General features: G+C 35.1%; 1 protein-coding gene across 6 annotated transcripts in view; it reads right to left on the bottom strand.

Annotated features, from left to right (window-relative positions):
- The window catches only part of LOC150095587 (integrator complex subunit 12-like), a 274,079-nt gene that overhangs the window by 80,482 nt on the left and 167,728 nt on the right, over positions 1-25,869 (bottom strand). For 5 of the 6 annotated variants that reach the window (XM_090410188.1, XM_090410189.1, XM_090410190.1 and 2 more), the window contains exon 8: positions 22,637-22,714. The exons of the other annotated variant lie outside the window; for it this stretch is intronic. In XM_090410188.1, coding sequence (XP_090266314.1) covers positions 22,637-22,714 — 78 coding nt within the window. The remainder of the gene's footprint in view (positions 1-22,636; positions 22,715-25,869) is intronic. 6 annotated transcript variants of the gene reach the window in all.

The following is a 25,869-nucleotide window of genomic DNA, read 5'->3' as shown; positions in this document are numbered from 1 at the left end:
AGTAGTATGGGCTCATGCAGTTGCAATTTAAGGTTATCAAGGTTAATCCCATTTAACTAAAAACTTGGTAGTAAATACAGTAATCTACCATTTATCTGACTTTCAAAACAAAGACCCTAAAATTACCAGACCTACATGTATCAAACAACTTATGGCAGAGCACCATGTAACTGTATTTCACTCATTCAATTATCACAACAGCAAATTGCCTTCTCATTGTTGTCTATAAATGGTAGTTTATTGTAAATGGAATCCAATGAGGAGACAAATGGCTACTGCTTCCAGAGCAATATTAAGCTGGACCCATTGAAAAGGAGCAAGACTGCCTATCAGGATAGTGACTCAACCACGAACAGCCCTATCTCCAGTTCTGTCCTCATGATCAACAGTGAAATGTCTTAAGATGGGGTCCTCACTGAGTTTTAAATGTTTCCTGCACACACAAAAACAGAAGGGGTTTGTGTTTCTGCAGCAGAACCTTGATATTATCAATATTTTGGCAGAATCTATGACAGTTTTGAGGTAAAAATTTAACCTATTCTTTCAGTTTTATAGACTTGTACAACTTCCAAGAAGATGAGAACCTACTTTTGTCCAGTTTATATTTATCTACTGATTTAGAGAGTATGGATAGCCAGATCCATGTCTTCTGCTGAAAAAATATTTAATACATCATCTGATGTGTCAGGATCAACATTTGGCGAGTTTAATTTACTTTTTTGGTCGATACAGAAGTATCTATTTTTTCAACTGTGGGGGTATCTGGTAGTTTTTCAGTTATATCTTTGTGTAAAGATATATAAATTTCTTGATATGAGTTTTATGAAATATAGTTTGTTAGTTAATTAAAATTGGAATAAAATATGAATAAAAATATCCTTATGTTGATAAAATTATATTTGTTAAAACAATATTCAACTAAGAAAAAGGAGCAGCAGTACTTGTAGTTTCACTATTACTAGTTGACTAGCAAGGCTGTTTAAGACTAATCATGCCTCATGATTAAAGTCACTGGTTGAATTAATTTTCCAATTAAGCAGCAACAACAAGAACTGGCAAGATGTACATATCTTTCTATATTGCTGGAATTAAAATACGTGTATAAGTTTTTTTCTTATACTGAGTGCATTAATAGTCATTAAGTGAAAAAGAATCTTCAGACAACCAATAATCCAATTCTTATAGATAAACTTATATGTTGGTTATACATAGGTTTTAATTTTTGAGATAATGACAATGTATACTAATTAAAAACTTTAATCAATACCTTCCTATTTTTCACAATGTTACATCGTCATCTTCAGGGATTACAAAACAATGATAGTGCATGCAGGCACTAAGCAAATAAGACTGAAGAAAGGCAATTCAAGTTGATCCTAGATCCTAAAGTTGTCCCCTAGCAGGCTAAATTTGGTTGTCTTGAATGTTGGGCTGATGTTCCTAGAATGCAAACTTCCCAAATTTGCTGAGGTTTGGGAAGTTTTAAGAGCTGAAGCTGATTCCAGGAATAATCTTTCATACTTGTACTTGCTGTGGTGTAATAAAGTGGCTTACTTCCAGCATATTCTGTGGTGGGTGTCCAAATGCATGGTCAGCAAGTCCTGAGTAGTTGTATTGGTGAAACTGGATGTAGTCCTTGTGTTTGGATATCCTGATATTGGGTGTCCTGCCTGTTCGGCCATAGTAGGACAGCTTGCAACTGCAAGGGACCTGATATACTCCAGGTAGGTTTAGGGGACGTGGCTGGTCTTTGGTGGAGCAGATAAGAGATGCCAATTTCTTATGTGGTTTGTAACTAGTTGTGAGGTCATATTTTCTTAGAATCTTTGTTAGTTTTACTGAAAAAGTTTAGCACCGAAAAAGATCCCTTCTGAAGAAATAATGATACAGGTAGAACGTAGTATCCACAACCTTCCCAACCACATTGCCAACAATATCAGACTGGATGTAGCCAGTGTTCTTACCCAAGCCAAACACTAAAAAGCAACCTATCAAAAGAAGAATTCAAAGCTCTGCAAGAAATGAAAAACAACAGTAAAATAATAATTACTAAAGTACATAAGGAAAATGCCACTGTGGTTCTAAACCAAACTGACTGCTCAGATAAGCTTGCCTCTTTACTTAGATTAGTCTACCTACCTCCCTATAGAATATGATCCCACTAGCTCCCAATCACACAATATATAGGTAACACACCTTCACAAACAAAAAACTCAGCCCACTTTAAAGCCAGTATAGAAAACCTCTTACTCCAACACACTGACGTAATGGTCAGTTTTGATGTCTCCTTCTTATTCAATGTCCTACTCAAAGATCCCTTAGACCTCATCCACGCCAAATTTCCTCCCGATATCTCAACCCTATTTCAGTACACCATAATCTCAGGCTATTTCGTTTGACAAGGAAAATTCTACAAACAGATAGAAGGGACAGCCATGGGTTCTCTACTCTCTCCACCTCTGGCCAACTTCTTTATGAAAACCTTTGAAAGAAAAGCCTTAAACACTGCCCCACATAAACCCACTGTTTGGCTATGCTACGTAGATGATGTGTTTGCTATTTGGCCACATGGCCTGGATACATTCCACAATTTCTCAACATACTTAAATAAACAACACCCCAGGATCCAGTTTACCTTGGAAAAGGAAAACAACAACAGTCTCCCTTTCCTAGACTCTCCGATTACACTCCAGCCTGATGGATCCCTGGCTTTCTCTGTTTACACAAAACCTACACATATAGGTAGAAACATTCACCAGCAGTCACCCCCACCCACAACAATATGGGATTATAAAAACCTATATAACAAGGAAAAAATTAATCAGTTCAAATAACAATGCCCTAACTACTGAACTCAACCATATCCTTAACATCTTCTTAGCTAATGGCTACAACCCCCAGAAAATCCAAAAAATATTAAAACCAATAAACCACAACCCCTCTCCCATCTCCCTTCATAACAGTGATTACTCTAAATCCATCACCATTCCTTATATCCGGGGTACACCTGAAAAACTAACAAAAATCATAAGAAAATATGACCAAATAACTAGTTACAAACCACATGCGAGAGCGGTCTGAAAAGTTCACAGCCTAACAATGAAAAAACAAATTTATAATTTCAAAATTATTTTTCAACGTAAACTCCTTTAAGACTAATACATTCATTCCAGCGATGCTCCAGTGCCATTATCCTGTCCCTGCAGTGGTTCTCGGCAAGATCTGCAAAATACCCCTCTATAGCTGCAATCACCTCTTGATTCAAAGAAAAACGCTGACAAGCGAGGAAGAGTTTTAGTTTTGGGAACAGATAGAAGTCAGAGGGAGCCAAATCTGGGGAATAGGGTGGATGTTCCAACAATTCATAGCGCAGATCCCTTAATTTTCCCATTGTCAAAACACCTTTGTGGGCAGGTGCATTGTCCTGATAAAATATTACTTTTTTCTTCTTCAAACCGGGTGTTTTCTCATGAATTTTTTTGTCTAGTCTGGCTAAAAGATCGGAATAATATTCCCGGGTTATTGTTTTACCCTTTTCAAGATAATTAATAAACAAAATGCCTTTAGCAACTCAAAACACCGATGCCATGACCTTTCCTGATGGTGGAACCGACTTTGTTAACTTTGGTGCTGAGCAACCGGCTTCTGTCCATTATTTTGACTTTGGATTCTGGTGTGTAATGGTGAATCCAAGACTTATCTTTGGTAATAAATTGACACACAAAATCAGTTTTATTCTTGTTATACAACAACACTCCAAGCACTGTTCAGAGATTTTCATGCGAGCGTGTTTTTGATCTGTGAGAAAGCAGGGCACCTATCTTGTGCAAAGTTTTTTCATATGCAATTCTTCATGCAAAATATATCCTACATGTTCTTTTGAAATGCCTACAGTCTCAGTAATTTCACACACTTTGACTCACCAGTCATCCAATAAAATATCGTGCACTTGATCAATGATTTCTGGTGTCGTTACACTTTTTAGATCCTTCATATGGATCATCTTCAAGGCTGGTAGGGCCACGTTTAAACTCGGAAGCCCATTTCTTAATTGTCGAAAACGAAGGAGAAGAGTGCCCATAAACTTTTATGAACTTCGAATGAATTTCTTTAGCCGTTAAACCTTCTTTTACAAAGAATTTTATAACTGCACGATACTCAATTTTATCCATTTCAAGGGATACAGACAACACTTTTGCTTCAGACAGCTGTATAAAACAAACTACTTGATAGAATGACTTGCAATTACATATGGATGCTTATGACAGATGTACCAACTTAGAAAAAAAAAGAATCTTGCAATAGTGTTGCCATCTATGGTCGAGGCCGAGAACTTTTCCGACCACCATCATAAGAAATTGGCATCTCTTATCTGCTCCACCAAAGACCAGCCACTTCCCCTAAACTCACCTGGAGTATACCAGGTCCCTCGCAGTTGCAAACTGCCCTACTATGGCCAAACAGGCAGGACACCCAATATCAGGATATCCGAACAAGGACTACATCCAGTTTCACCAATACAGCCACTCTGGACCTGCTGATCATGCATTGGACACCACCACAGAATATGCTGGAAGCGAGCCACTTTATTACACCACAGCAAGTACAAGTATGAAAGATTATTCATGGAATCAGCCTCAGCTCTGAAAAACTTCCCAAACCTCAGCAAATACCCAAATTTGCTGAGGTTTGGGAAGTTTTTCAGAGCTGAGGCTGATTCCCGGAATAATCTTTTCTGAAAAACAGAAAAACATAAAGCATGAGATTGCTCCAAATTTGGGAAGTTTGCATTCTAAGAACATCATCCCAACATCCAAGACAACCCAATTTAGCTCATTAGGAGGGACCTTTAGGACTCTAGGATCGACTTAGTTGCTTTTCTTCAGTCTCATTTGCTTAGTGTTATTGCCTGCATGCACTTATCATTCTTTTGTGATCTCTGAAGATGGCCATGTAACATTGCTGAAATACAGGAAGGTATTGATTAAAGTTTTTAATTAACATTCTAGTATATGTTGTCATTTCCTGAAAAACTAAAAAGCTATGAAACATATCCAATCTGCCACGTTATTCATACATCACAAATAAGAGAACACAGGGTGTGATCTGCTGTGATATGAAATGAACAGCCAATAAACATGAGAGAGAGAGAGAGAGAGAGAGAATGCATTAATAGAGGGAGAAAAGCATAAAAATGTTACGGATATAAAAAGAAATGGGAGAGCTGTGAATGATTTTCTTTAATATATAAGGAATGAATATTCCCCCCCCCCTTTTTTTTGTGGATTTCTGATTACTCAAGTTCCTACTGAGAAGTTTATGTATCATCACTGCTGTAATTTTAATCTAAGAGACAAGCTTAGGTGATGAATGTCATAACTTATTTTTAATGGTATTACAACACCAAACCAACTAAAATATAAAAAGTAAAAACAGGATGTTTATTATTAACTGGCTGTAAATCCATGAACACACACACCGATTTACACCCATGAATACTTATGACAATTTGTGCAAGAGATAGGGTCCTCACCACATGTCATTACACCCATAGTTAACCATGAGTTACATCATGATAGTCAACCTCCTGGATAGGAGATGGCACTTAAATGGGAGTATTGCAATACAGTTAAAATAAGTTATGAGTATGTTGTAATCTTAGTTTTTTGACTAAAGATTACGTAGAAACTATTCTCTACCTAATCCTAAAGCATGTTTACTTGACAGCTGTCGGTTTAGGGAACCGACAGCCATCAAGTAAACATGCAGGAATGTTCCAAAATAGTTTTCTGTTTCAGTGAAGCTTATAAGATAAACTATTTATGTTTTTAATGTCTGCTTTAAACAGAAACTTAATATATATTTTGAACTATCCTCTGAAAGCATATTTTCAAAATATAGGTATGAGTTATCACTTTCTTTTTGATTGTAAGGAAATCTGTTGCTTCTGTTTTTCTTAGAGAACTTAAGAATTGATGAAGAACATGTTTTGATTTTATAGAACAAGATTAGCCAATTTTGCTGTTATATCTGAGTGACTAAAATAAGTTAATTTCTGCCATTGCAAACATTTTGTATTTAATGTCAGAAGACCCAATGTTTTAAGGTTATGAATGTGTGAGTGAGTAGAAGAGTCAATTTTTTTTTAATATATGATTTTATTCTATATATTGTGTTTATATATATACAATATATATATATATACTTTGTTAATAAAATACATAAAAAGGAAACTTAGCTTTTAAGTATTGGAAGTTTATTTTGCACTTGGTTAGACTATACTAAATTTAATTTAATCCTTTATTCAAGTGTAAGCAAACTTTGTTTGCTCACACTTGGATAAAGATGTTGGAAGTTTAGTTAAATAAACTTCCAACATCTTTCTCTAAATCCAGAGTATTTTAATAATAAGGTTGGCAACTCGTATACGTAAATATGACCTCTCCATTGCGCTTCTGCCTTAGTGTCACCACTTCTGGGTCTGCCTCCCACTGACGAGACCTCAATAAAGGTCGAAACCGGTCTGGGTAGTGGCCCTTCCCTTAATGCATAGCATTATACATGTCCACAAGGAGATGTGCTTTGCACGGTGGGAGATGCTAAGACAAGGGAGTAATGAGAGCATGGTCCACCTTTGCTATGAGCTGTCAACAGATGCACCACCTTGCCTCAGTCCTCAAGATATTTTCAGGCGCAAACTTTGTTTGCTCACACTTGGATAAAAGATTAAACTAAATTTATTATAGCTTTTAAGTAGGTAGCATAGTGAAACACCAAAGACATAGGCCAGGGGATAAAACCTGCAAAGTTGGGATAAAACATGTTTATATAATAGGATTGGTTCAAGAAATGTTTTAACACTAGCCATAATTTTCTTCATAAGAAAGGGATCATTTTTGGAGTTGTTTTAGGAGTGAGAACATAGGTTGTGCAAGTGACGCTCTCAACAGAGAAACATTCATGAGCATAAAGTTTGGGCATGGTAAAATTATCAGACTGAGTAGAAATATGTTTGAGATGGTTTTGATGTTTCTCATCTTCATAGCATAAGAGGATTTTAGTAGAGATGTGATGATGTTTAACTACCTCTTAGCATGCTGGTATGATATGTTCGTTCTTTTATCTTTTGTATTTCATTTCCATTCTTTCACCACTTGCATGCATGGGAGTAAGCCGGATGATCTCCATGGCATTTGACACATTTTGTTTTCTTGGCAGAGCAAAATTTATTATCATGCCTATGATAAAAGTTTAACAGAGTGAAAACAGCACTAGGAAATTATTAAAAATAGCTAATACTCCCAACATTTCACTCAGTTACAGAGACATCATCAGGGAGTACAAAATGAGACGTAACACACACACACACACACACACACACACACACACACACACACACACACACACACACACACACACACACACACACACACAGCACAAAACAAACACATGGACAAAAGACTAGAGTCCTAACTAATGGGGGTGACCTCTATGGACACCTGTCAGTGGCCTAGGATTAACTGGTATCTCAAAGTATTACTGTTTCTTATATTTTGAGAAATTTTATGCAACCATATTTATTTAAATTAGGTTGATTTTAAAGAGCAACAGCAGATTCTAAAAACAGCCTTTCTCTCTTAAATTTACTGTAATGGAGCATGATGGTCTTTTCCCAAATGATTCTGTGAGCTGTATCCAAAGCATGGTCTGCAAGGCAAGGCCAGATTGACCATAGTCATGACTGATGATGTATTTTTTATTTCCTTCCATTCGAATGGTAGTTAATCTTCCTGTCTGTTCATAGTAGGCCAACTTACATGAACTGTATATACACCTGGAACTCAGAAGGAGGAGGGAGTTAGTCTTTAGTGGATCCAATAAGGGTAGCTGGTTTTAAGTGGGGCTTGAAAGTGATGCAAAGATTGTATTTCTTTATTTTAAAGAAATACAATCTTTATTTTAAATTATGATGAATCTACGGTATCTGTATTTGGTTAAGACCATCCAAGGAGATGGGGAGAAAGAGAGTTAAAAAAATGTCCATCTACGTGTTTCGTTTTTATGCTGCCTTTTGTGTGTGTGTTAGCAGCAAATGGGAGATTCAAGGAGATGGGGAGATAGTTAAAAAGATCAGGAAGCAGGTAACCAAGATGACAATCTATACATAGAAGTGCACGTATGAATTGAGCATATATAGTCTTCTAAGTTTGAGGAACAGAAAAGAAGAGATATGATACAAACCTACAAAGCAGTAAGGGATACATATACAGTGTACACATAAATGAGATATTGCAGCTAATGGCTGGTATGCAGGGAGGAGTCAGGATCATTCCAGGCAGACATACTATCAGTTCTTAGTCTGGGTTTATAAGTTAACCATTGTGCCATAAAACTGAGTAAGAAAATTGAAAGTCCTGCCAGTTAAGATATCAGCAATAAAATTTTTTAATGCGAAGAATGTTTTCTAAGCTGAAATTTATTGGTAAGTCAGTGAAATGTATGGAGAAAATGCCATGAGTGAGGGAACGTTGAGTGAAGGGAGGATGAATGTGCATGATGAAATTGAACTGTCTGCCCAACACTAATTAACCAGGTGAATGAAAAGATTCAAGAAATCAGAATATTCACCATTTTTGGGATAAGTATATAATTGCATATATCTTGATCTTTATATGAAATTTCATGGAACAGTAAGGGAGGACACAGTAAGAGATTGTGTGCTGGGTGGGTGAACACAGCATCACTAATTATGTGCACGATGAGTAGCAAAAATGCTCACAGATGATCACAAAAATAAAATTCATAGTGAACTTTTTGGAATGGTATCATGATGAAGGTGAAAATTTTTGAACCACATTACAACATGAGATGAAACCTGGATTTCTCACATAACACTAGAGTAAATAGCAATCAATGCAATATTGGCATAGCATATCTCCAAAGACAAAGGAATTTAAGCAAATGCTTTCCACTATGTTTTGGGACAGATACAGCATTTTATTCATGGACTTTATACCTGAAGAAAAAAGAACAAGTGCATATTTTTACTGTGTGGCTCCACAAAAAAATTGTGGCAGTTTATCTGAAACAAAAGATGAGGCTGCCTCAGCTCTTTTTAATTCATAACAATGTGCAATCACACATTGCTGCTCAATATACCAACTACTTCAGCAATTCAACTGGGAAATCCTCCAACATCCACCTTACAGCCTGAATCTTGCACCCAGTGATCTCTGTTTTTTTTCCATCAGTTCAACATCAATGATAACATAGAGTTGGCCATGAAGGATTCAGTCAAATCATTTTGACAACAGGGTATAAAACTTGTACTCCAATATGTCGTCTCAATGTAGGAGAAAAATACATGTAGAAGTAGCTGACAGTATATGTAAACTTGTGACAATAAAGCAATACTGGAAACGTCATTTTCATTCATTTAAAATCAATCAGAACTTAGTTTCTCAATGGCTTTAGATCCAGAAACTAAATGTTGATGCACCAGACAGCAAATGAAACCACAAATGTGAAAGAATGATGTAAGCAACACAGCATGGAAAATGCAAAAAACATTGAAAAAACAAGAAAGGAGTCTACAAGACGCTCCTGTCAAATTATGTTTAGGATTTTGAAGGTGTTGATTTAACCGTAAAAAAACATGAGAAAAGTCATTGTAAGGGATCACACTAAACAGATTTTAAAGTAGTAGACAATAATATAAAAGATATGTTATCGTTGTATACAGTGATGAGTTCATTCTAGTCTTCATTAATTAATGAAGAGAACAAACTTCATGCAAATTCATCCTGGCTTCATGTTAAAAACATTTAACATGAAGAAACTCTCTGCAGATCTTAATGCTGTAACAATTTTAGATGAGATGGATCTGAATCTGGAAAAAGAAATGTAAAACTTGCATTGATGAATCAATCTGATTCTAGGAAACAAGAAGTGAAACAAACTTTTAATGCATCATTTTTTCATCCAACTTCATCATTTCAACCTTGACTATTAACCTGAAGAATTCTGCTTTCTACAAGATGAAAATGCCAATGATGTGATAGTAGACTGCAACAGCAGATCACAAATTTTATAGTTTATAAATTAAGTTGTTTATGAAAACTTATGCCAACTAATGAAATAATGTCTATCCAAGCAATTTTATGATAAATTAAAAATACTGTAAATGATAGTTGGGATTTTATTATTTTGGCTAAGCTACAAGTTACCATAGTCCCCACCCCTTATCCATGGGTTTGCTATCCACGGTAAACCTGACGTGAAAATATTAAACGGAAAATACCAGAAATAAACAATTTATAATTACATCGGCAAAGTGGATATTAGATCCAACATTATTTCAAAGCTGAATGTTTGTAGAAACTATGAAACTTTCATAAGTTGACCTGAGAGCTTACGAGAATACAATCCTTGGCATCCCAGAGTTGCCTTAGTTTATACCACTTGACTTAAGTGGCTAATGCACCTTGGGGATACTGAGGATTGTATTCTCGTAAGCTCTCAGGTCAACTTAGGAAATTTTCATAGTTTCTACAAACATTCGGCTTTGAAATAATGTTGGATCTAATATCTACTTTGCTTATGTAATTTTACATTGCTGAAATGAAGCCATATAGCTCTTTCTTTCTAGTAATAGACAATTCATAAGTTTTAAGTTGTGTACCATTCTGAGTATTATACATCACTTCTAGTTTAATGAATCATGTTTTATTTTTATTTACTTATGTGCCAATATGTTTAAAAGTCATACAACCACAGTATCCTAATTTCATGTATTTTTATTTTTACAAAAATACAGTAGGCAGTAATGATGCTCTTTAGATGGAAGACCTGGGTTCCGTTAATACATTCCAAGTGCAAAAAATCAGCCATATTAAATTATGGCTGTTTATTTCTGATCAACGTGCCCAACATTCAAACAGAGAAAAATTTATTTACGTCAAATATGTGAAATTGCAATTTTGCTCAGACCCACCACAGCAGGGTTCAAAACCACTTTTAACAGACCAGTGTGAGAGGTGAATTAGAAGTAAAACAGCTAATAAAGAACTTATTATTAAAGACTTAGAAGTAAAAAAGTGACTAGGAAAAATGAGAGAAATGAAGAAATGGCATCAATGCTATAAAGTATCTAAGAACTGTAGCTATAAATTCTCACAGATATAAAAGACAGTATGTATATAGTTGTCTATATCAACAATGCATTTATAATCCAGCAACAAAATTTTGTACACCTATCTTACATTTAGTACCATAAGTATACTAGGGTTAAATAATCCAATTCCCCTATTCCAAAAACCAAACAAGGAATGGGAAATGAAAGACTAGCAAATCAAGAGTTTGAAGCAAAAGACAAAGGAAGACCAGGATACACCTGGGTTGATGCATTCAGATTATTAAATTGTTTTGATAAAAGTCATACTACTTAGAGAGACTAAATAATTATCCATGGAATCAGTGGGTTATGCTGGGCACAGGTCCCAGTCAGTATTGTTGATGCTCTTTAGATGGAAGACCTGAGTGCACCAATACATTCCAAGTGCAAAAATGTTCTGTAGGCTAAACTGATATTTAGGAGCATAACAAAAGTGAATGAAAATTCATAAAACATAGTTCTGGTACCTTGGTTTCACCATTAATAACTGGAGATTAACAGCATCCTACGTGATAACTAAGGCTTCCTATTAGTAGCCACAGAGGACACTCCTAGCTAGGTCTCTGTTTGGTGATGCCTATGTATATGATACAATTTATACTGTATTACTGAAGAAGTCTCTGTGACAAAAATGAAATACTAGACGCATTAGTTTAATCCATTTCTTGAAATGTTTTCATTCCATTAAATGGTTAACATGTTAATTAATACAATATTCTTCCATGTTAACCTAATAATGGAACATACAGAATTGATAATTTATACTTACCAAGAAAACATGCTTGATTAAACATTCTTGTTTAATCCTTTATCCAAGTGTAAGTAAATAAAGTTTGTGCATGAAGCAGTTTCGTGACTACTATGATAGTAATATACAGAAGCTGATAACCTCAAATCAATTACTTTAGTATCCCATAATGAAAAGCACACTTCATTTTGCAAGTGAATAATGCTATGCATTAAGGAATGGAAAGTCACTATTCAGCCTAGTATCAACCTTTGAGGTCTCATCAGTGGGAGCCAGATCTAAGAAGATACCAAGGTTGAATTAAAACAGAATAGCAAAAAGATGAATCACCTTATTATTAAAATACTCTGAATCAGGGATAGTTGTAATTTTTTTTTTTTCATTTGGTTAGAATGTAAATTATTATTATTATTAACATCTGACTTCCATGGAGTTGGGGATTCATTATGGGAGGTGCACACTATCACACACAAAGCTCATCCAATGATGCCTTAAACTGATTCAATGTGTATATATTCACGACACACTCGGGTAATGCATTCCACTCGCCAACCACATCTACTCTCAGTGCAAAGAATCTTCACCTCACTCCTCTGCTCACACTCTCCTTATACAATTTCCAGGGATGGACTCTTGTTCTATTCCCTCTCCCCTCATTCTAGGAAAAATTTCTTCCATGTCAACCTGATAACAACCCTTAACTAACTTATGTCTAAATCATATACCCACCCCCCTCCTCTATTCATAAGGCTTTGCAAAACTTACATTCTTTCAATCTGTATTCACATTCCAAAGACCACCTTTGTGAATCTTGTTTGGACCCTTTCTAACATATCCTTATCACCATGAAACCCCAGTGACCAAATATGTGAATAGTAATCCATATGAGGCCTTATCAAGTCCTCATATGGTACTTGTCCACCACCACTCCCAGATCTCTCATCTCCTACCTCCTTTAAAGTTTCCCCATCAAGTGTATACTTTACATCCCATTGTTGCATACGAAATTTCAAAATCTTACACTTTGCAACATTGAACTAATAGTTCCAATTACCTGCCCATTCATAGTCTATTCAAGTCCTCCTGTAAGGCCATAACATCTGCTTGACTTTTTATTGCTCTTCCCAATTTTGCATCATCTGCAAACAGCTGCATATCATCAGTTAAGCCCATCCCAATATTATTAATATACAAATTGAACAACAATGGCCAATACAGACTCCTGCGGCACACCACTAGTGACTCTCCTCCTTTGGGACACTGCACCCCCATATAGAACTTTCTGATACCTATCTGACAGCCAGTCAATGATCCAACTCACTAGTCTCTTATCCGATCCCATTCCTTGTGTGGCAGTCTATCAGAAGCTTTTGCAAAATCTAAGTATACCACCGTAACAAGGTGACATTTGTCACCTTGTTATAATATTTAAGTTAGTAAAAAATTATCTCCCTTTAAAAAACCCATATTGACAATGCTGTTATCAATCCATTTCTGTACTGTAGTTCTCACCAATCTCTCCAGTACTTTAACCACAACTCCAAATATACAGATTGGCCTATAATTTGTAGCACAGCCTTTATGCAGTGGAACAATTTTACCTTCTTTCCACTCCCTTGGAACTTGTGCTGTTGTAACTCTTATTAAACAGGCATGGCAATGCTACTGTCAATTCCTTGGAACATTCCCTTAACATACGTGGTGATATGTCATAAAATCCTATCACCTTATTGACATCAAGATTATTTCCTCAAACACCTCCTGCTCACTCACAATTAAGCTACCCTCTCCTATATCCTCTACACTTGAGTTTTTCATGATTTCACCTGGATGAGGATGAAACACTTATAAATTGTTCACTGAATACCTCAATGATATCTTCTGCAGCAGTTACACCAGTCTACCATTTTTATCATCTTACCATAATCATTTTCCCTTCTACTTGCCACATATCCGAAAAACTCTGGAGTTTTTCTTGGCCTGAATTACTAATTTCCGTTCATACTGTAGTTTTTCTGTTCTTTCCAATTGAGTCAACTTCCTGGCCTGCTCTTTACACTCCTCATGCAACTAATTGTTACCATTACTCATTTTGTACTGCCTCCACAGTATCCTCTTCTTCTAAATTTCATGCTAAATCCCTTTATTCATCCATTTTACACTACTTTATTCAGTCTTTTGACTTTCGGAATACATTCGACATCGATAAATGCTGCATGGGAACTGACCAAAAGATATTTAACAACATATCTTTTGGTCAGTTCCCATGCAGCATTTATCTCGCCAGCTTAACACTTCATTCCATGCTATAGCTCCAAGTTGCCTCCTCAGCTTTTCATAATTACCAGCCTTGTTATGCTTACACTTCGATAAATGATTAAACAAGAGTATAATTTCTTAGCAAGTTTAATTTCCAATCAAGTGGAAAAACTCTCTCTGTAGGATTGGTATTATCTGTTATTATGTTTTTTTTTGGTCACTATAAATCTAGTTCAGATGACTGGATTCCTTGGTGCCTTGAATCCTATCTGGTTATGAAGGGGGTGGGGGTGATCTTAACATGGAATTCTCACATTGGTCCCCAGTTCCATTCACTTGGCAAACATTCTTCTATTTCATGGTTCCTAAATTCAGATTCCCAGCATTAACCCTTGTTCAAGTTCCCAATATATTCTTAATTTCCTATAAGCAATTCTCTTGACTCAGTCCTTTAATCAATGAAGTGATATTCATTGTCATTTTGCTATATGTTCTTAGCCCAGTTCAATGTTCTCTCTAAGTCATGTGCATGCACACACCAGTCAAAAAGGAAGTGAGCATGGCTAGTAATTGCACACACAAAATTTTTGCTTTCAGAATTTTTAATTTACAGTCAGTAATTTTTGAACATACTATAAAAACAAATTATATGATAAATCATACTTGTCACTGATTTTATTTAGTCATTTGTCTAATATCTCTAAGGCACTCCAATATTACTCTACCCCCATTTTAACTTAATACAAACTAATTAGTTACTTTTAGCATGTGCCATGTGGGCAAGCTGGAATCAGAAATTGCAGAAGCATATTTGTTTAGAGTGTCAGTTTGCCTGTATAGCACATGCTAAAAGTAATTAGAGTGTATTAAGTCACTTGAACTAGTGCAAAGAGTGATGGATTATTGAAGCCAAGTGAATTTAAACAAATCAATTTAATGCTTGCAATTTTGCAGTCAACTAGACAAAAAAAAGGCAACATTAATACGAAAATATTACATTAGCAGTTTTATAGTGCAAACCCTAAAAATGTCACCCTAAGAACGTCAAAATTAAAGCAGAAAAGAACTGCAAATCCATTTAAATTGGAGTGGCTGGACAAATGTAATAACTTGTTTATAAACTGCACGTATGTGAAGTATTCAAGTAGCTGAAGGAGTAAGCATTTAGGTTGGTCTTATAGAAATATTTAGCAAACAATGTACAAAATCTTTTAACAAACATGCTGTCACCAATTTTAGGCATATTCAAATTAGGAATTTGGGACTTGTGATGTTGACCATTGTGAGCATGGACAACCATGCACACTGAGTTTGAGACTGGAAACTTGCACATCAAATGTTTATCATGCACAAATGGCTGGCAAAAATTAGAGGGAATGTTAGTCCAGTTTGTCTGTTTGTAGAAAGAAACAATTCTGTCATCTCCATATTCAACAGGATAACTCACTTTCAGTAAAAATTCCTTTAATTTTTGGAGACATGTTCCTGTCAATAATGAGAAATGGAACCAAGGTCTTTTTTTTTTTTTTTTTTTTTATCACCACAGGGCATATGCTACATTATACTTTCAACAGTATTATGGAAGCACTTCTTCAAACCTGTCTATCATTCTCATATATAACACACTGTTTTACATACTGTAATATAATATATATTTTTTTTTGTGTTACTTAAGAAAGGCTGTTAACCTGTAGTACACTGGTATCCGTACTGTGGATAATCTGGAAACTTTGCTCTAGAGACCAAACTTGGATCCCCCCCAACCCCAAGCTGCTTCACGGTTAATCTCACAATTAGTTTAATTCATCATCCACCTAGAGACATTCCTAAGACATCCATGCATATCATGTGATTCATGTTATATGGGAGCAGATAGGCTAACCACTTGGCTAGGCAGGCTGGCAAGTCAAGTTGGCCAATCAGACCAGAATGAAATGTACATGAAGCTGTTATTGTTGTAATGTTTGGTACCTTTAAACTTATGAATGAAATATAATGCTGGGAATATGTAGAGAAACATTCTTGTGTAGTTCTTCACAATCCATAAGAGTTCTTGGCATTGTTTTGCCAAGTTGGGTTCAATCCACGTTAAGGAAATCTTTCGAGGTAAAAAGTCAGCCAAATTCTTGAAATTCTCAAGTACTTTTTAAGTTCTTATAACTGTGAACTCTCTTGATTAAGGCAGCCGAGTCCCAATTTTTGACCTGTTCTCCCAATTAGTTGAATTTTTTCTTCTTTTTTACTTATTATTATTTTTTAATTTTCTAATTATTCGTAAATAGTGATGAAATTATAATAATTTTGCTGTTTACATTAACTGACAGTATAACTAAGTTCACCATAATAATCAACTACAACAAATTTGTACTATTCATTCTGTTATCACTTTATATACGAGGGTGGTCTGAAAAGTTCTCGTATTAGACCATAGATGGCAACACTGCCGGAAGTTTTTTTTTCCTAAGTTGGTACATCTATCATAAGCATCCATGTGAAATTGCAAGTCACGAAATTGTTGAGACTATAGGCATTTCAAAAGAATGTGCAGAATATATTTTGCACGAAGAATTGCAAATACAGCTGTCTGAAGCAAAAGTGTTGTCTGTATCCCTTGAAATGGATAAAATTGATATCGTGCAGTTATAAAATTCTTTGTAAAAGAAGGTTTAACAGCTAAAGAAATTCATTTGAAGTTCATAAAAATTTATGGGCACTTTCCTCCTTCGTTTTCGACAATTAAGAAATGGACTGCCAAATTTAAACGTGGCCGTACCAGCCTTGAAGATGATCCAAAAAGTGGATGTCCTTCATCCTTGATTACACCAGTAATCATTGATCAAGTGCACAATATGGTATTGGATGACCGGCAAGTAAAAGTGTGTGAAATTGCTGAGACTATAGGCATTTCAAAAGAATGTGTAGGATATATTTTGCATGAAGAATTGCATTTTCTTTGCAAAAGATAGGTGCTGCGCTTGCTCACAGCAGATCAAAAATGCACTCGCATGAAAATCTCTGAACAGTGCTTGGAGCATTTTAACAAGAATAAAACTGATTTTCTGTGTCGATTTATTACTACAGATGAGACTTGGATTCACCATTACACACCAGAATCCAAACAGCAGTCAAAACAGTGGACAGAAGCCGGTTGCTCAGCACCAAAGAAGACAAAGTCGGTTCCATCAGCAGGAAAGTTTATGGCATCGGTGTTTTGGGATGCTAAAGGCATTTTGTTTATTAATTATCTTGAAAAGGGAAAAACAATAACCAGGGAATATTATTCCAATCTTTTAACCAGACTAGATAAAAAAATTCGTGAGAAAACAACCGGTTTGCAGAAGAAAAAAGTAATCTTTCATCAGGACAATGCACCTGCCCACAAAGGTGTTTTGGGAATGGGAAAATTAAGGGATCTGCACTATGAATTGCTGGAACATCTGCCCTATTCCCCAGATTTGGCTCCCCCTCTGACTTCTATTTCTTCCCAAAACTAAAATTGTTCACCGCTTGTCAGCGTTTTTCTTTGAATCAAAAGGTAATTGCAGCTGTAGAGGGGTATTTTGCAGATCTTACTGAAAACCACTACAGGGATGGGATAATGGCACTGCACCATTGCTGGAATAAATGTATTAGTCTTAAGGGAGATTATTTTGAAAACTAAAAATAATTTGGAAATTATAAATTCATTTTTTCATTGTTAGGCAGAGAACTTTTCAGACCACCCTCGTATTTAATTCACATTCTAAATAAAAATTATACCTAAATAGCTAAAATGTGTTATCTGCTCTACAGCAAGAATGTAACTCTTGCTTTCTGTTTTCCTGCTTATTTTTAGAGCAGGGGCGAATGCTGGTCTTGAAATTCACGTTTGCTCTTATTATCATTCAAAGAGTGAGAGGTGTGATTGAAATCTGATTATCGGAATAATGAATTACAGGTAACCCTCGTATAATGCAGATGTTAGGTTCCATAGAAATGCTGCATTATATAAATCGCATCATGCGAGACTCAGATCACATACGAAAAGTAGGGTTATGTTCCGAAAACGGCTTTTAAAAAAAAAATTATATAAAATACAATGACATATCCAACAAAAATATATTTTTATTTAATTCAGGTAATTCATGTAAGTTAAGAAAACAAACTATGACACAAATAGATAGTATAAAATTATAAAAATTACAAATTATAATTAAGCTTCATTGCACGTAATGCATAAATGTTTTAGGCAAAATAAAAATAAATGCATATTTTAATTCTTTCATAGCACGACGATCGGTTAATAAACATTAGTTTTGTCATGTAATCACCTGATGCATTACTACAAAACAGTGGAGTAATTCTGTCTTTGGAAACTTTGAATCCAGGAGCTGATCTTTCATTTTTCGAAATATAGGTGCATTTTGGCATATTTTTCCAATATAACCCGGGATTCATCAGCATTGAACACCTGGTCTGCATTATAAATGTTTATAAACTTTAAGAGATTTTTGTTTAATAAGATTTCCATCCAAAGGAATTTTCTTTTGAGTGCATCTTCTTTCCAAATCATTAGAAATTTCTTCATTTTTCTCTTAGAAAATTGCGTACACGAGCAACGAGCTTTGCACTTACCGTTGATCCAGCAATAAACACTTTCTCGGATTTTATGTTCATTGTGTTTGATTGTTTGAATTGTTAATTCATTTAAATTCAAAGTTCCTTATAACAACTAGTTTTTCTCCATTTTTCAACCGTTCCGTGATTTTAATTTTTTTTTCTTTTCGATATTCATTTTTTCCCTTTCAATGCAATTTGTGGCCATTACTATAAAAATAATTTTTTTTTACATAAAAAAGTATTACATATTAATTATGTATGTAACTCATCAGAAAATAAAGTGCTCAGCTTGAGATAACACACTTATGATTTTTAATGCGCTTTCCTGGCAGTAAACAAAGACAATTTTCAACAATAAACACTTTATACGGCATACAATTGATGTGCATGCGTGCTAAAGGATGTTTCCCCTAATATGAATTCGCTACTTATAACTACCTGCGTGATACGGGCAGACACAAATTTAATGAAGATAAAATTTGATTTTTAAGTCGCGCAGTGAAAAAATATGAAAAGATAAAGGGTTACTATAATTTCTAGACTGTGTTTTTGTCAAAACCGTGTTGTATAAGTACCGTGTTGAATAAGGGTTACTACAATTTGTAGACCGCGTTGTATAAGTACCGCGTTATACGAGGGTTACCTGTACTGACCACTTAAAACTATATATTTAGAAATTTATGTACATTTAATCATACAAATACAACATTTATTTTACAAATGATATTCTATATTTTTCAATTGCTACTTGAATACAAATTCTACCCTACGGTTCTTCTTTACGAACTGATCAATAACATCATAAAAAGTTGGTTGTAACTTAATTTTCCCAAGCAACAGGCACACTTGTAAAGGCTGCTGAAGCTCACTGGCTAGAGCACGTTGACTGTGTATGGCCTGTGTTTAAGCAACAGAGTGAGACGACATGAAATGGCTATGCACGTGCATGAAATCACAGTGCTGCTGCGAGGACCTGTAAGCTCCTACAACTGAGCAAGCCAAGGTAGTGTTGACTAGACGAGCAAGCAACGGCTTCGATACACAACGTAAAGCTCAATTATTGCAGCACATGCTTAAGACGTCTTCTGTCTACAAAAATAAAAGCCTAAATGGAATGCTTATAAATGCATGCATTTATTAGCAAATAAATAGTACTTTTTTCTCAATTAATGAGCTTGCACAGCAAGCATGGAGAATTTGCCACTGTTTTAGAGGATTTTTTTTTCCCTCTCTCCATTGGTATGTTGATTTTTTACACCAAATTTCTCTTATAAGTTATTTAATTTGGATAAAATACAACATCAACACGAATTTTAAAAACATGATGCATATGAAAACTAGTAATAATAGCTGATCTGCTAGAACTCTGAATTTTGATAACACCAAGACAGTACATATTTAGTTTATATGATGCACTCCTATAGATGACAAGCAAGTCAAGTATTGTCAAAACTGTAAAGCTTATTATTAAAGTATATAACATTACATGATTACCTATGTAAAGTTCTTCTGTTTTTTTAACTGAATGCCAATATATCACAAGAGCTGTTCTAATAAAAAAATATTTAAGCCATTATCGAACTTAATTACTTAACCATTTAAAATGAGCAAATATCTAGTTAACAGACAAGGATAGCATATACACAAGGCTGAACGTATACATTTGCAACTCATGTGGTAAGTAGATTTTGCCAGTCTAAAATTGATTGGATTTTGACTGGACAAAATGGAATATTTTTTATTTAAAAAAACTTCCTAAACAAAATCTTGGAATGTGTAACTCCTATCATTCTTCCTTTTATTCTTATTGTTACTATTGTATGGGCAGTACAACAATAACAATAAGAAGAAATGGAGTCTAAAAACTCACTGTGAGAGACCCAAACTATCTGCACAATATCATACCTCTCCTTGAACCCATTAATAGACAAAGCATTCTGTGACAACCCAATTCCATTCATTCATCACTCTTCTCCAAGAGAAAAATCTAGTTCCCACACCCTTAGTAACCACACACACACACACACACACACACACACTCAACTTGCAGGGATGTCTCTTGTTGTGCTCCCTCTAGTTCAAGTGGTGAAACATTTCCCCTGCATCAATCCTATAAGACCCTTTAAGTAACTTAAATATTTTTATCATATTCCTTTTTGCCCTATCAACCAACTTCTGCAACCTACAAACCTTCGGTCTATTCTCATAGGGGGCATTCCACAGATCACTCACCATCTTGGTCACTTGCCACTGGATTCACTAAATGACTTCATCATACCTAAGCAACCCAGGTGACGAGACCTCACCACAGTAATCCAAATGTGGATGTATCAAGGAATTATAAAGAGGAATAACAACTTCCTTATCTGTGCTTGTTGGTGTGTTCTTCTATAACCATGTAAACCTATGGGTTACCTTGGCAACCTTAGCAATATGCCTTCTAAATTTTAACACACTATCCACTACCACTCCTAAATCTCTAGCCTCATTTCCTGGATATAGTTCCATCAGTGTGGAACACAGCTTACAACCTATTTGTCCCAATATGCATAACATAATATTACATTATTCCATATTAAATTGATTTCCATTATCTATTGCCCATATTGACAGCCAACTAAAATCTTCCTGCAAGCTCTCCATATCACCTTGATTAATTATTACCATACCCAATTTTGCATCATCAGAAAACAACTGAATATTCCTTTCAAATGATTTCCTATATCATTTATTACAAATTAAACAGTAGTGGTGTATCACTAATCACCTGCTTTCTCCTCGATTCTGTTCTTCCATTTACTACTTTTTTTAGTATCTTGTCCATCAGCCTCATATCCATATAACCAGTTTTATATCCATTCCCATGTTCTAATCTGCATAAATGAGTTCCATGTAGTATTCTGTCAAATGCCTTTGCAAAATCCAGCAATATTATTGTGTAGCCAATCCCTGTAGACAACTCAGTCGTCACTGTTATAAAAAGTTTGTAAATTACTAAGGCATGATCAATTCTTCACAAAGCCTTGCTGCCCCTCAGAGAATAGTATTCCTATCCACCAATTCCTGAATTTTCTATTTGACCAACTTTTCCAGTACTGCAGTCTTAGAAGCTCCTTTATGCAAGGATTTCTTTTGCACTCTTTCGGCTCCCTTGGGACTCTTCCAGAGTTGAGACTTAAATTTTATGAGAATGTCAGTTCTCTAGACCATTCTCAGAAAATGTGAGCAGATATCTCATCGCCATATTCATGGAGAAACTGCAATATCCTAAGAATCTCCAATTCATCCAACCTCTGTTCTCGCATCAGTCCCCTATCTGTCACAGTAGTAACCTCGCTTGGATGATATACCCCTTCTTCTTTAACTTGAAGAAAAACACAGAAGAATATGTATCATATAAGGGGCCATTCTAGTAAACAAAATTAATGTAATAAATTACATTTTTCATACAATTAAAGTTGTTTTAACTTCCTTTTTTAACTATTTAATGACATTTTCTTTCTTTGAATGGTTCTTACATGAAGGAAGTCTTCTCCAATCACAGTACAGCACCACTTTATGAAATTCCTGTTGACTTATTGGGACATATTAAAAATGGATAAGTGTTGGGTTATTAAAAAAGGATACTTATAAATTTTTCACCAAATGCATATCCATTTATACATATTCAAATTCATACTTATTTTACTCTCCTTTATATGACCTTTTGTTTGCATATGCTTAACTATGGGTAAATCTGGATCCAATGATAACACTTTTCTTATTATGGTGTAAAATTATTTTAATATGACATTATTGTTATTTCCTATACTGTTACTATTCAAGTACTTTTTTTTTAATGTAAATTTTGTACTTACCTTTTTGCCACCTGTCATGATGCCATCTGGCGAATGGTGCAAGGCAGTCGCATGTTCTGAAGTGAACTTACTGGCAGCCTTAAAATTTTGACTTATATGAACATTGTGGCAGGGAAATATAAAGATCGCACAAACTAATAGTTTAATCAAACTTAGTCACACTTAATAAATAAATTCTGATTATTATTTTTACATGAAATAATACTGAATATGAAATGAAAATATGGTATAGTAAGGAAATTTAGTTTAGCCTTTAGATAGTGAAAGCTTCAAATACCACATAAAATAATGATGACACTAGTATTAATACCATGCTAGAAACCCTATAAAGTGTGTGTGTGGGGGGGGAGATGTGGTAGCAAAGTAGGGGAGAATAAGGTGATTAGAGCCTATTTTGTAGTTTTGAAATTTGTGTCAGTGCTGGGTTAAATAAGATACTTAGTAGGCCAAATTTATTTATTAAGGAGATTAAAAAAGCTTTTTTCTTTTTTTTAACACTGCTATTGTTTATTATTTAGTACACTGCTTTAAAATTAAAATTTTATTACTCATCATCAAATTCCTGATATGCACCTGCAACGAGTGTACATGATATAACATTACTACATAATTAAATTTATATTATTACTAGCTTCCTATCAACAATTTTCCTCCATATTCGTGTGTTATTAGTCAGGGCACCAACATTGTAAGATCTTATATTTCAGTCATCTAAGGCGCTACTAAGAGCACTCCACCGAGTCTTTTGTCTTCCTTCGGGTCTTTTCCTGTTATCAAACAACTATTTTGCTAATTTTTTGTTTTCACTCTGTGAAAGGGACCATACCACCTTAGATTAGCTGTGTTGAATGACAACAATGTCAGGATGCCTTCTGATATCTTCATTTTTAATATTCTGCCAATGATGCCATCTGTTCACTCTCACATCTGTGGTCTCTAATCTCTGATCTACTGGTTTATTAGTGCCACTTGGTGACAGTAATCATATTGTACTTTCTTGGGAAGTACCTAATTGTACTGATGCTCCGATTAAAACAGGTTACATACTGAACTACAAAGCTAGAAATTATGATCAACTTAGGAGAATACCATCTTTAGTCCCATGTTATCAGTTACTTAATGGGAAATATGTCAGCAATGCATGGAAATCTTTGAAAAAGTGCTTAAATGAGGCGCTATCTGAATGTATCCCTAGTATTCGAAGAATAAATAGTTTGGGAGTGAAATGGATGTCCAACCTTATTAAGCAAGAAATCCAGAAGAAGATGATGTGGAAAGAATATTGTGAGAATAAGAGTGAGAGGAGTTGTGAAACATATAAAGCTCAGGCCAGAAAAAATAATGAATATTGTAGGGAAAGCTACATTGGAGTATGAAAAGAAATTGGCCATGCAAGCTAAAGGCAATCCAAAAGAATTTTGTCGTTATGCCACAAATAAAAGAAAGAATGAATGTGGAAAATAACTTTATTCAATGCAGATAGTAATCGAGTGTCAGAAGCTAATGAGATTGTTCAGTTAATGAATGTTCGCTTTGCTAAGATATATAAACCAGGTGTATGTAACATGGTGCACAGTGCTACTGCTACATTGGAAAGAGTTAGAGATTCATGAAAATGAGGTTGAAGAGCTGTTGCATACTCTGGATAAGAATTTGTCTATAGGGAGATGGAATATCAGCTCGTTTGCTAAAGGAATGTTCAGCCAAATTGGCTACACCTTTCACATGTTTGTATAACTTGAGTCTCAGCTCAGGAATGGAAAGAATGTATGATAGTTCCATTGTACAAGAGTGGTGAAAAAACTGAGTCTTGTCTAACTACCGACCTATCAGTATCTCTGATGTGGTAGTGAAGATTTTAGAGAAGTTGGTAAGAACTCGCATACAGAAATGGGTAGATCATGTTTTAGCAATTTGCTAAAACATGATCTACTAAAACATGATAAAATTTGTAAGGTCATGTTTTAGCAATTCGCTCCTATTTTATAACAATGTTATGGCCAAGTTGGATAAAGTGAATAGATACACACTATGATAATGTTTGGATTTTTCCAAGGCATTTGATAGGATACCACACGAAAGGCTGTTGCATAAACTGGAGAATATGGGATTGGAATATAAACTCCCGATTTGGATCAGGGGATGAAAAAGTGGTATACAGTGGGTGTGAATCTGCCAGATTTAAGATGACCAGTGGTGTATCAGGATTCAGTCCTTGGGCCATTATTGTTCAATCTATACATTAATGACATCAGGAAGGATCTAACATCAGATGTGCAATTGTTTGCTGATGATGCAAAGATAGGCAAGGCAATCAGGGATGCTACTGATATTCAGCAATTACAAAATGATGTGAACAGATTGGAAATTTGGACAAATGAAAATGGCTGTCAATTTAATGTTAGTAAGTGTAAAGTTATGCACTTTGGCATGATTAAAGTTCCAGTGGCATATTATATTAGCGAGATTGTGCCACAAGAAACTGAAGAGGCAAGGGATCTTGATGTATTGGTGGATGGGAATTTAAAGTTCAAAGGTCACATAGCAAAAGTTGCAAATACAACTCAGAGGTTAATTGCAATCTTGAAGCAAAAAGCAAACCTTGACATGTAAGGATAAGGAAGTCATTTTGCCTTTTTATAGAGCTTTAATAAGACCACACCTTGATTATTGCATGCAGATTTGGTTTCCCAGGTTCCAAGGGGATAAAGAAGCTGTGGAAAGGGTGCAAAGAAGAGTTACAAAGATTATATCTGAATTATGGGATTTAGATTATGGGGACAGATTGTGAGTATGTCGATTGCAGACTCTAGTTTAACAGGAGAAAGAGGGGGTGATATGATAGAGGTCTATAAACTTTTGAATGGATGTTATAGGATATCAACTGATGAAATTTTTCATTATATGGAAGGTGGGGAGAGAACACGGGGACATCCATGGAAGTTAAATTTATTTGCAGTCAAGAAAGGGGTAAGAACTAGATTTTTCCTCTTACAGAGCAGTGAGTATGTGGAATAGTTTACTTTTATGGGTAGTTAGTACACCTAGTGTGAACGAATTTAAGGGAAGGTATGATAGCTGGTGTGGGTGATTTATAGCCTCCTTCGATGAGTCCTTGACTCCCTAGAGGTCTCAGATAATAATAATAATTATTTCTGACCTAGCTTTCAGATGTGCAAGTTAAAGTTTGTTTGAAATGCAATTTTAATGTAAATTTTATACTTACTTTTAGT

Source organism: Typopeltis vanoorti, chromosome 20, assembly GCF_054136105.1.
Source record: "Typopeltis vanoorti isolate ZY-2024b chromosome 20, IOZ_Tvanoo_1.0, whole genome shotgun sequence".
NCBI classification, from domain to species: Eukaryota; Metazoa; Arthropoda; class Arachnida; order Uropygi; family Thelyphonidae; genus Typopeltis; species Typopeltis vanoorti.
This window is presented reverse-complemented; position numbering and strand designations above follow the sequence as displayed.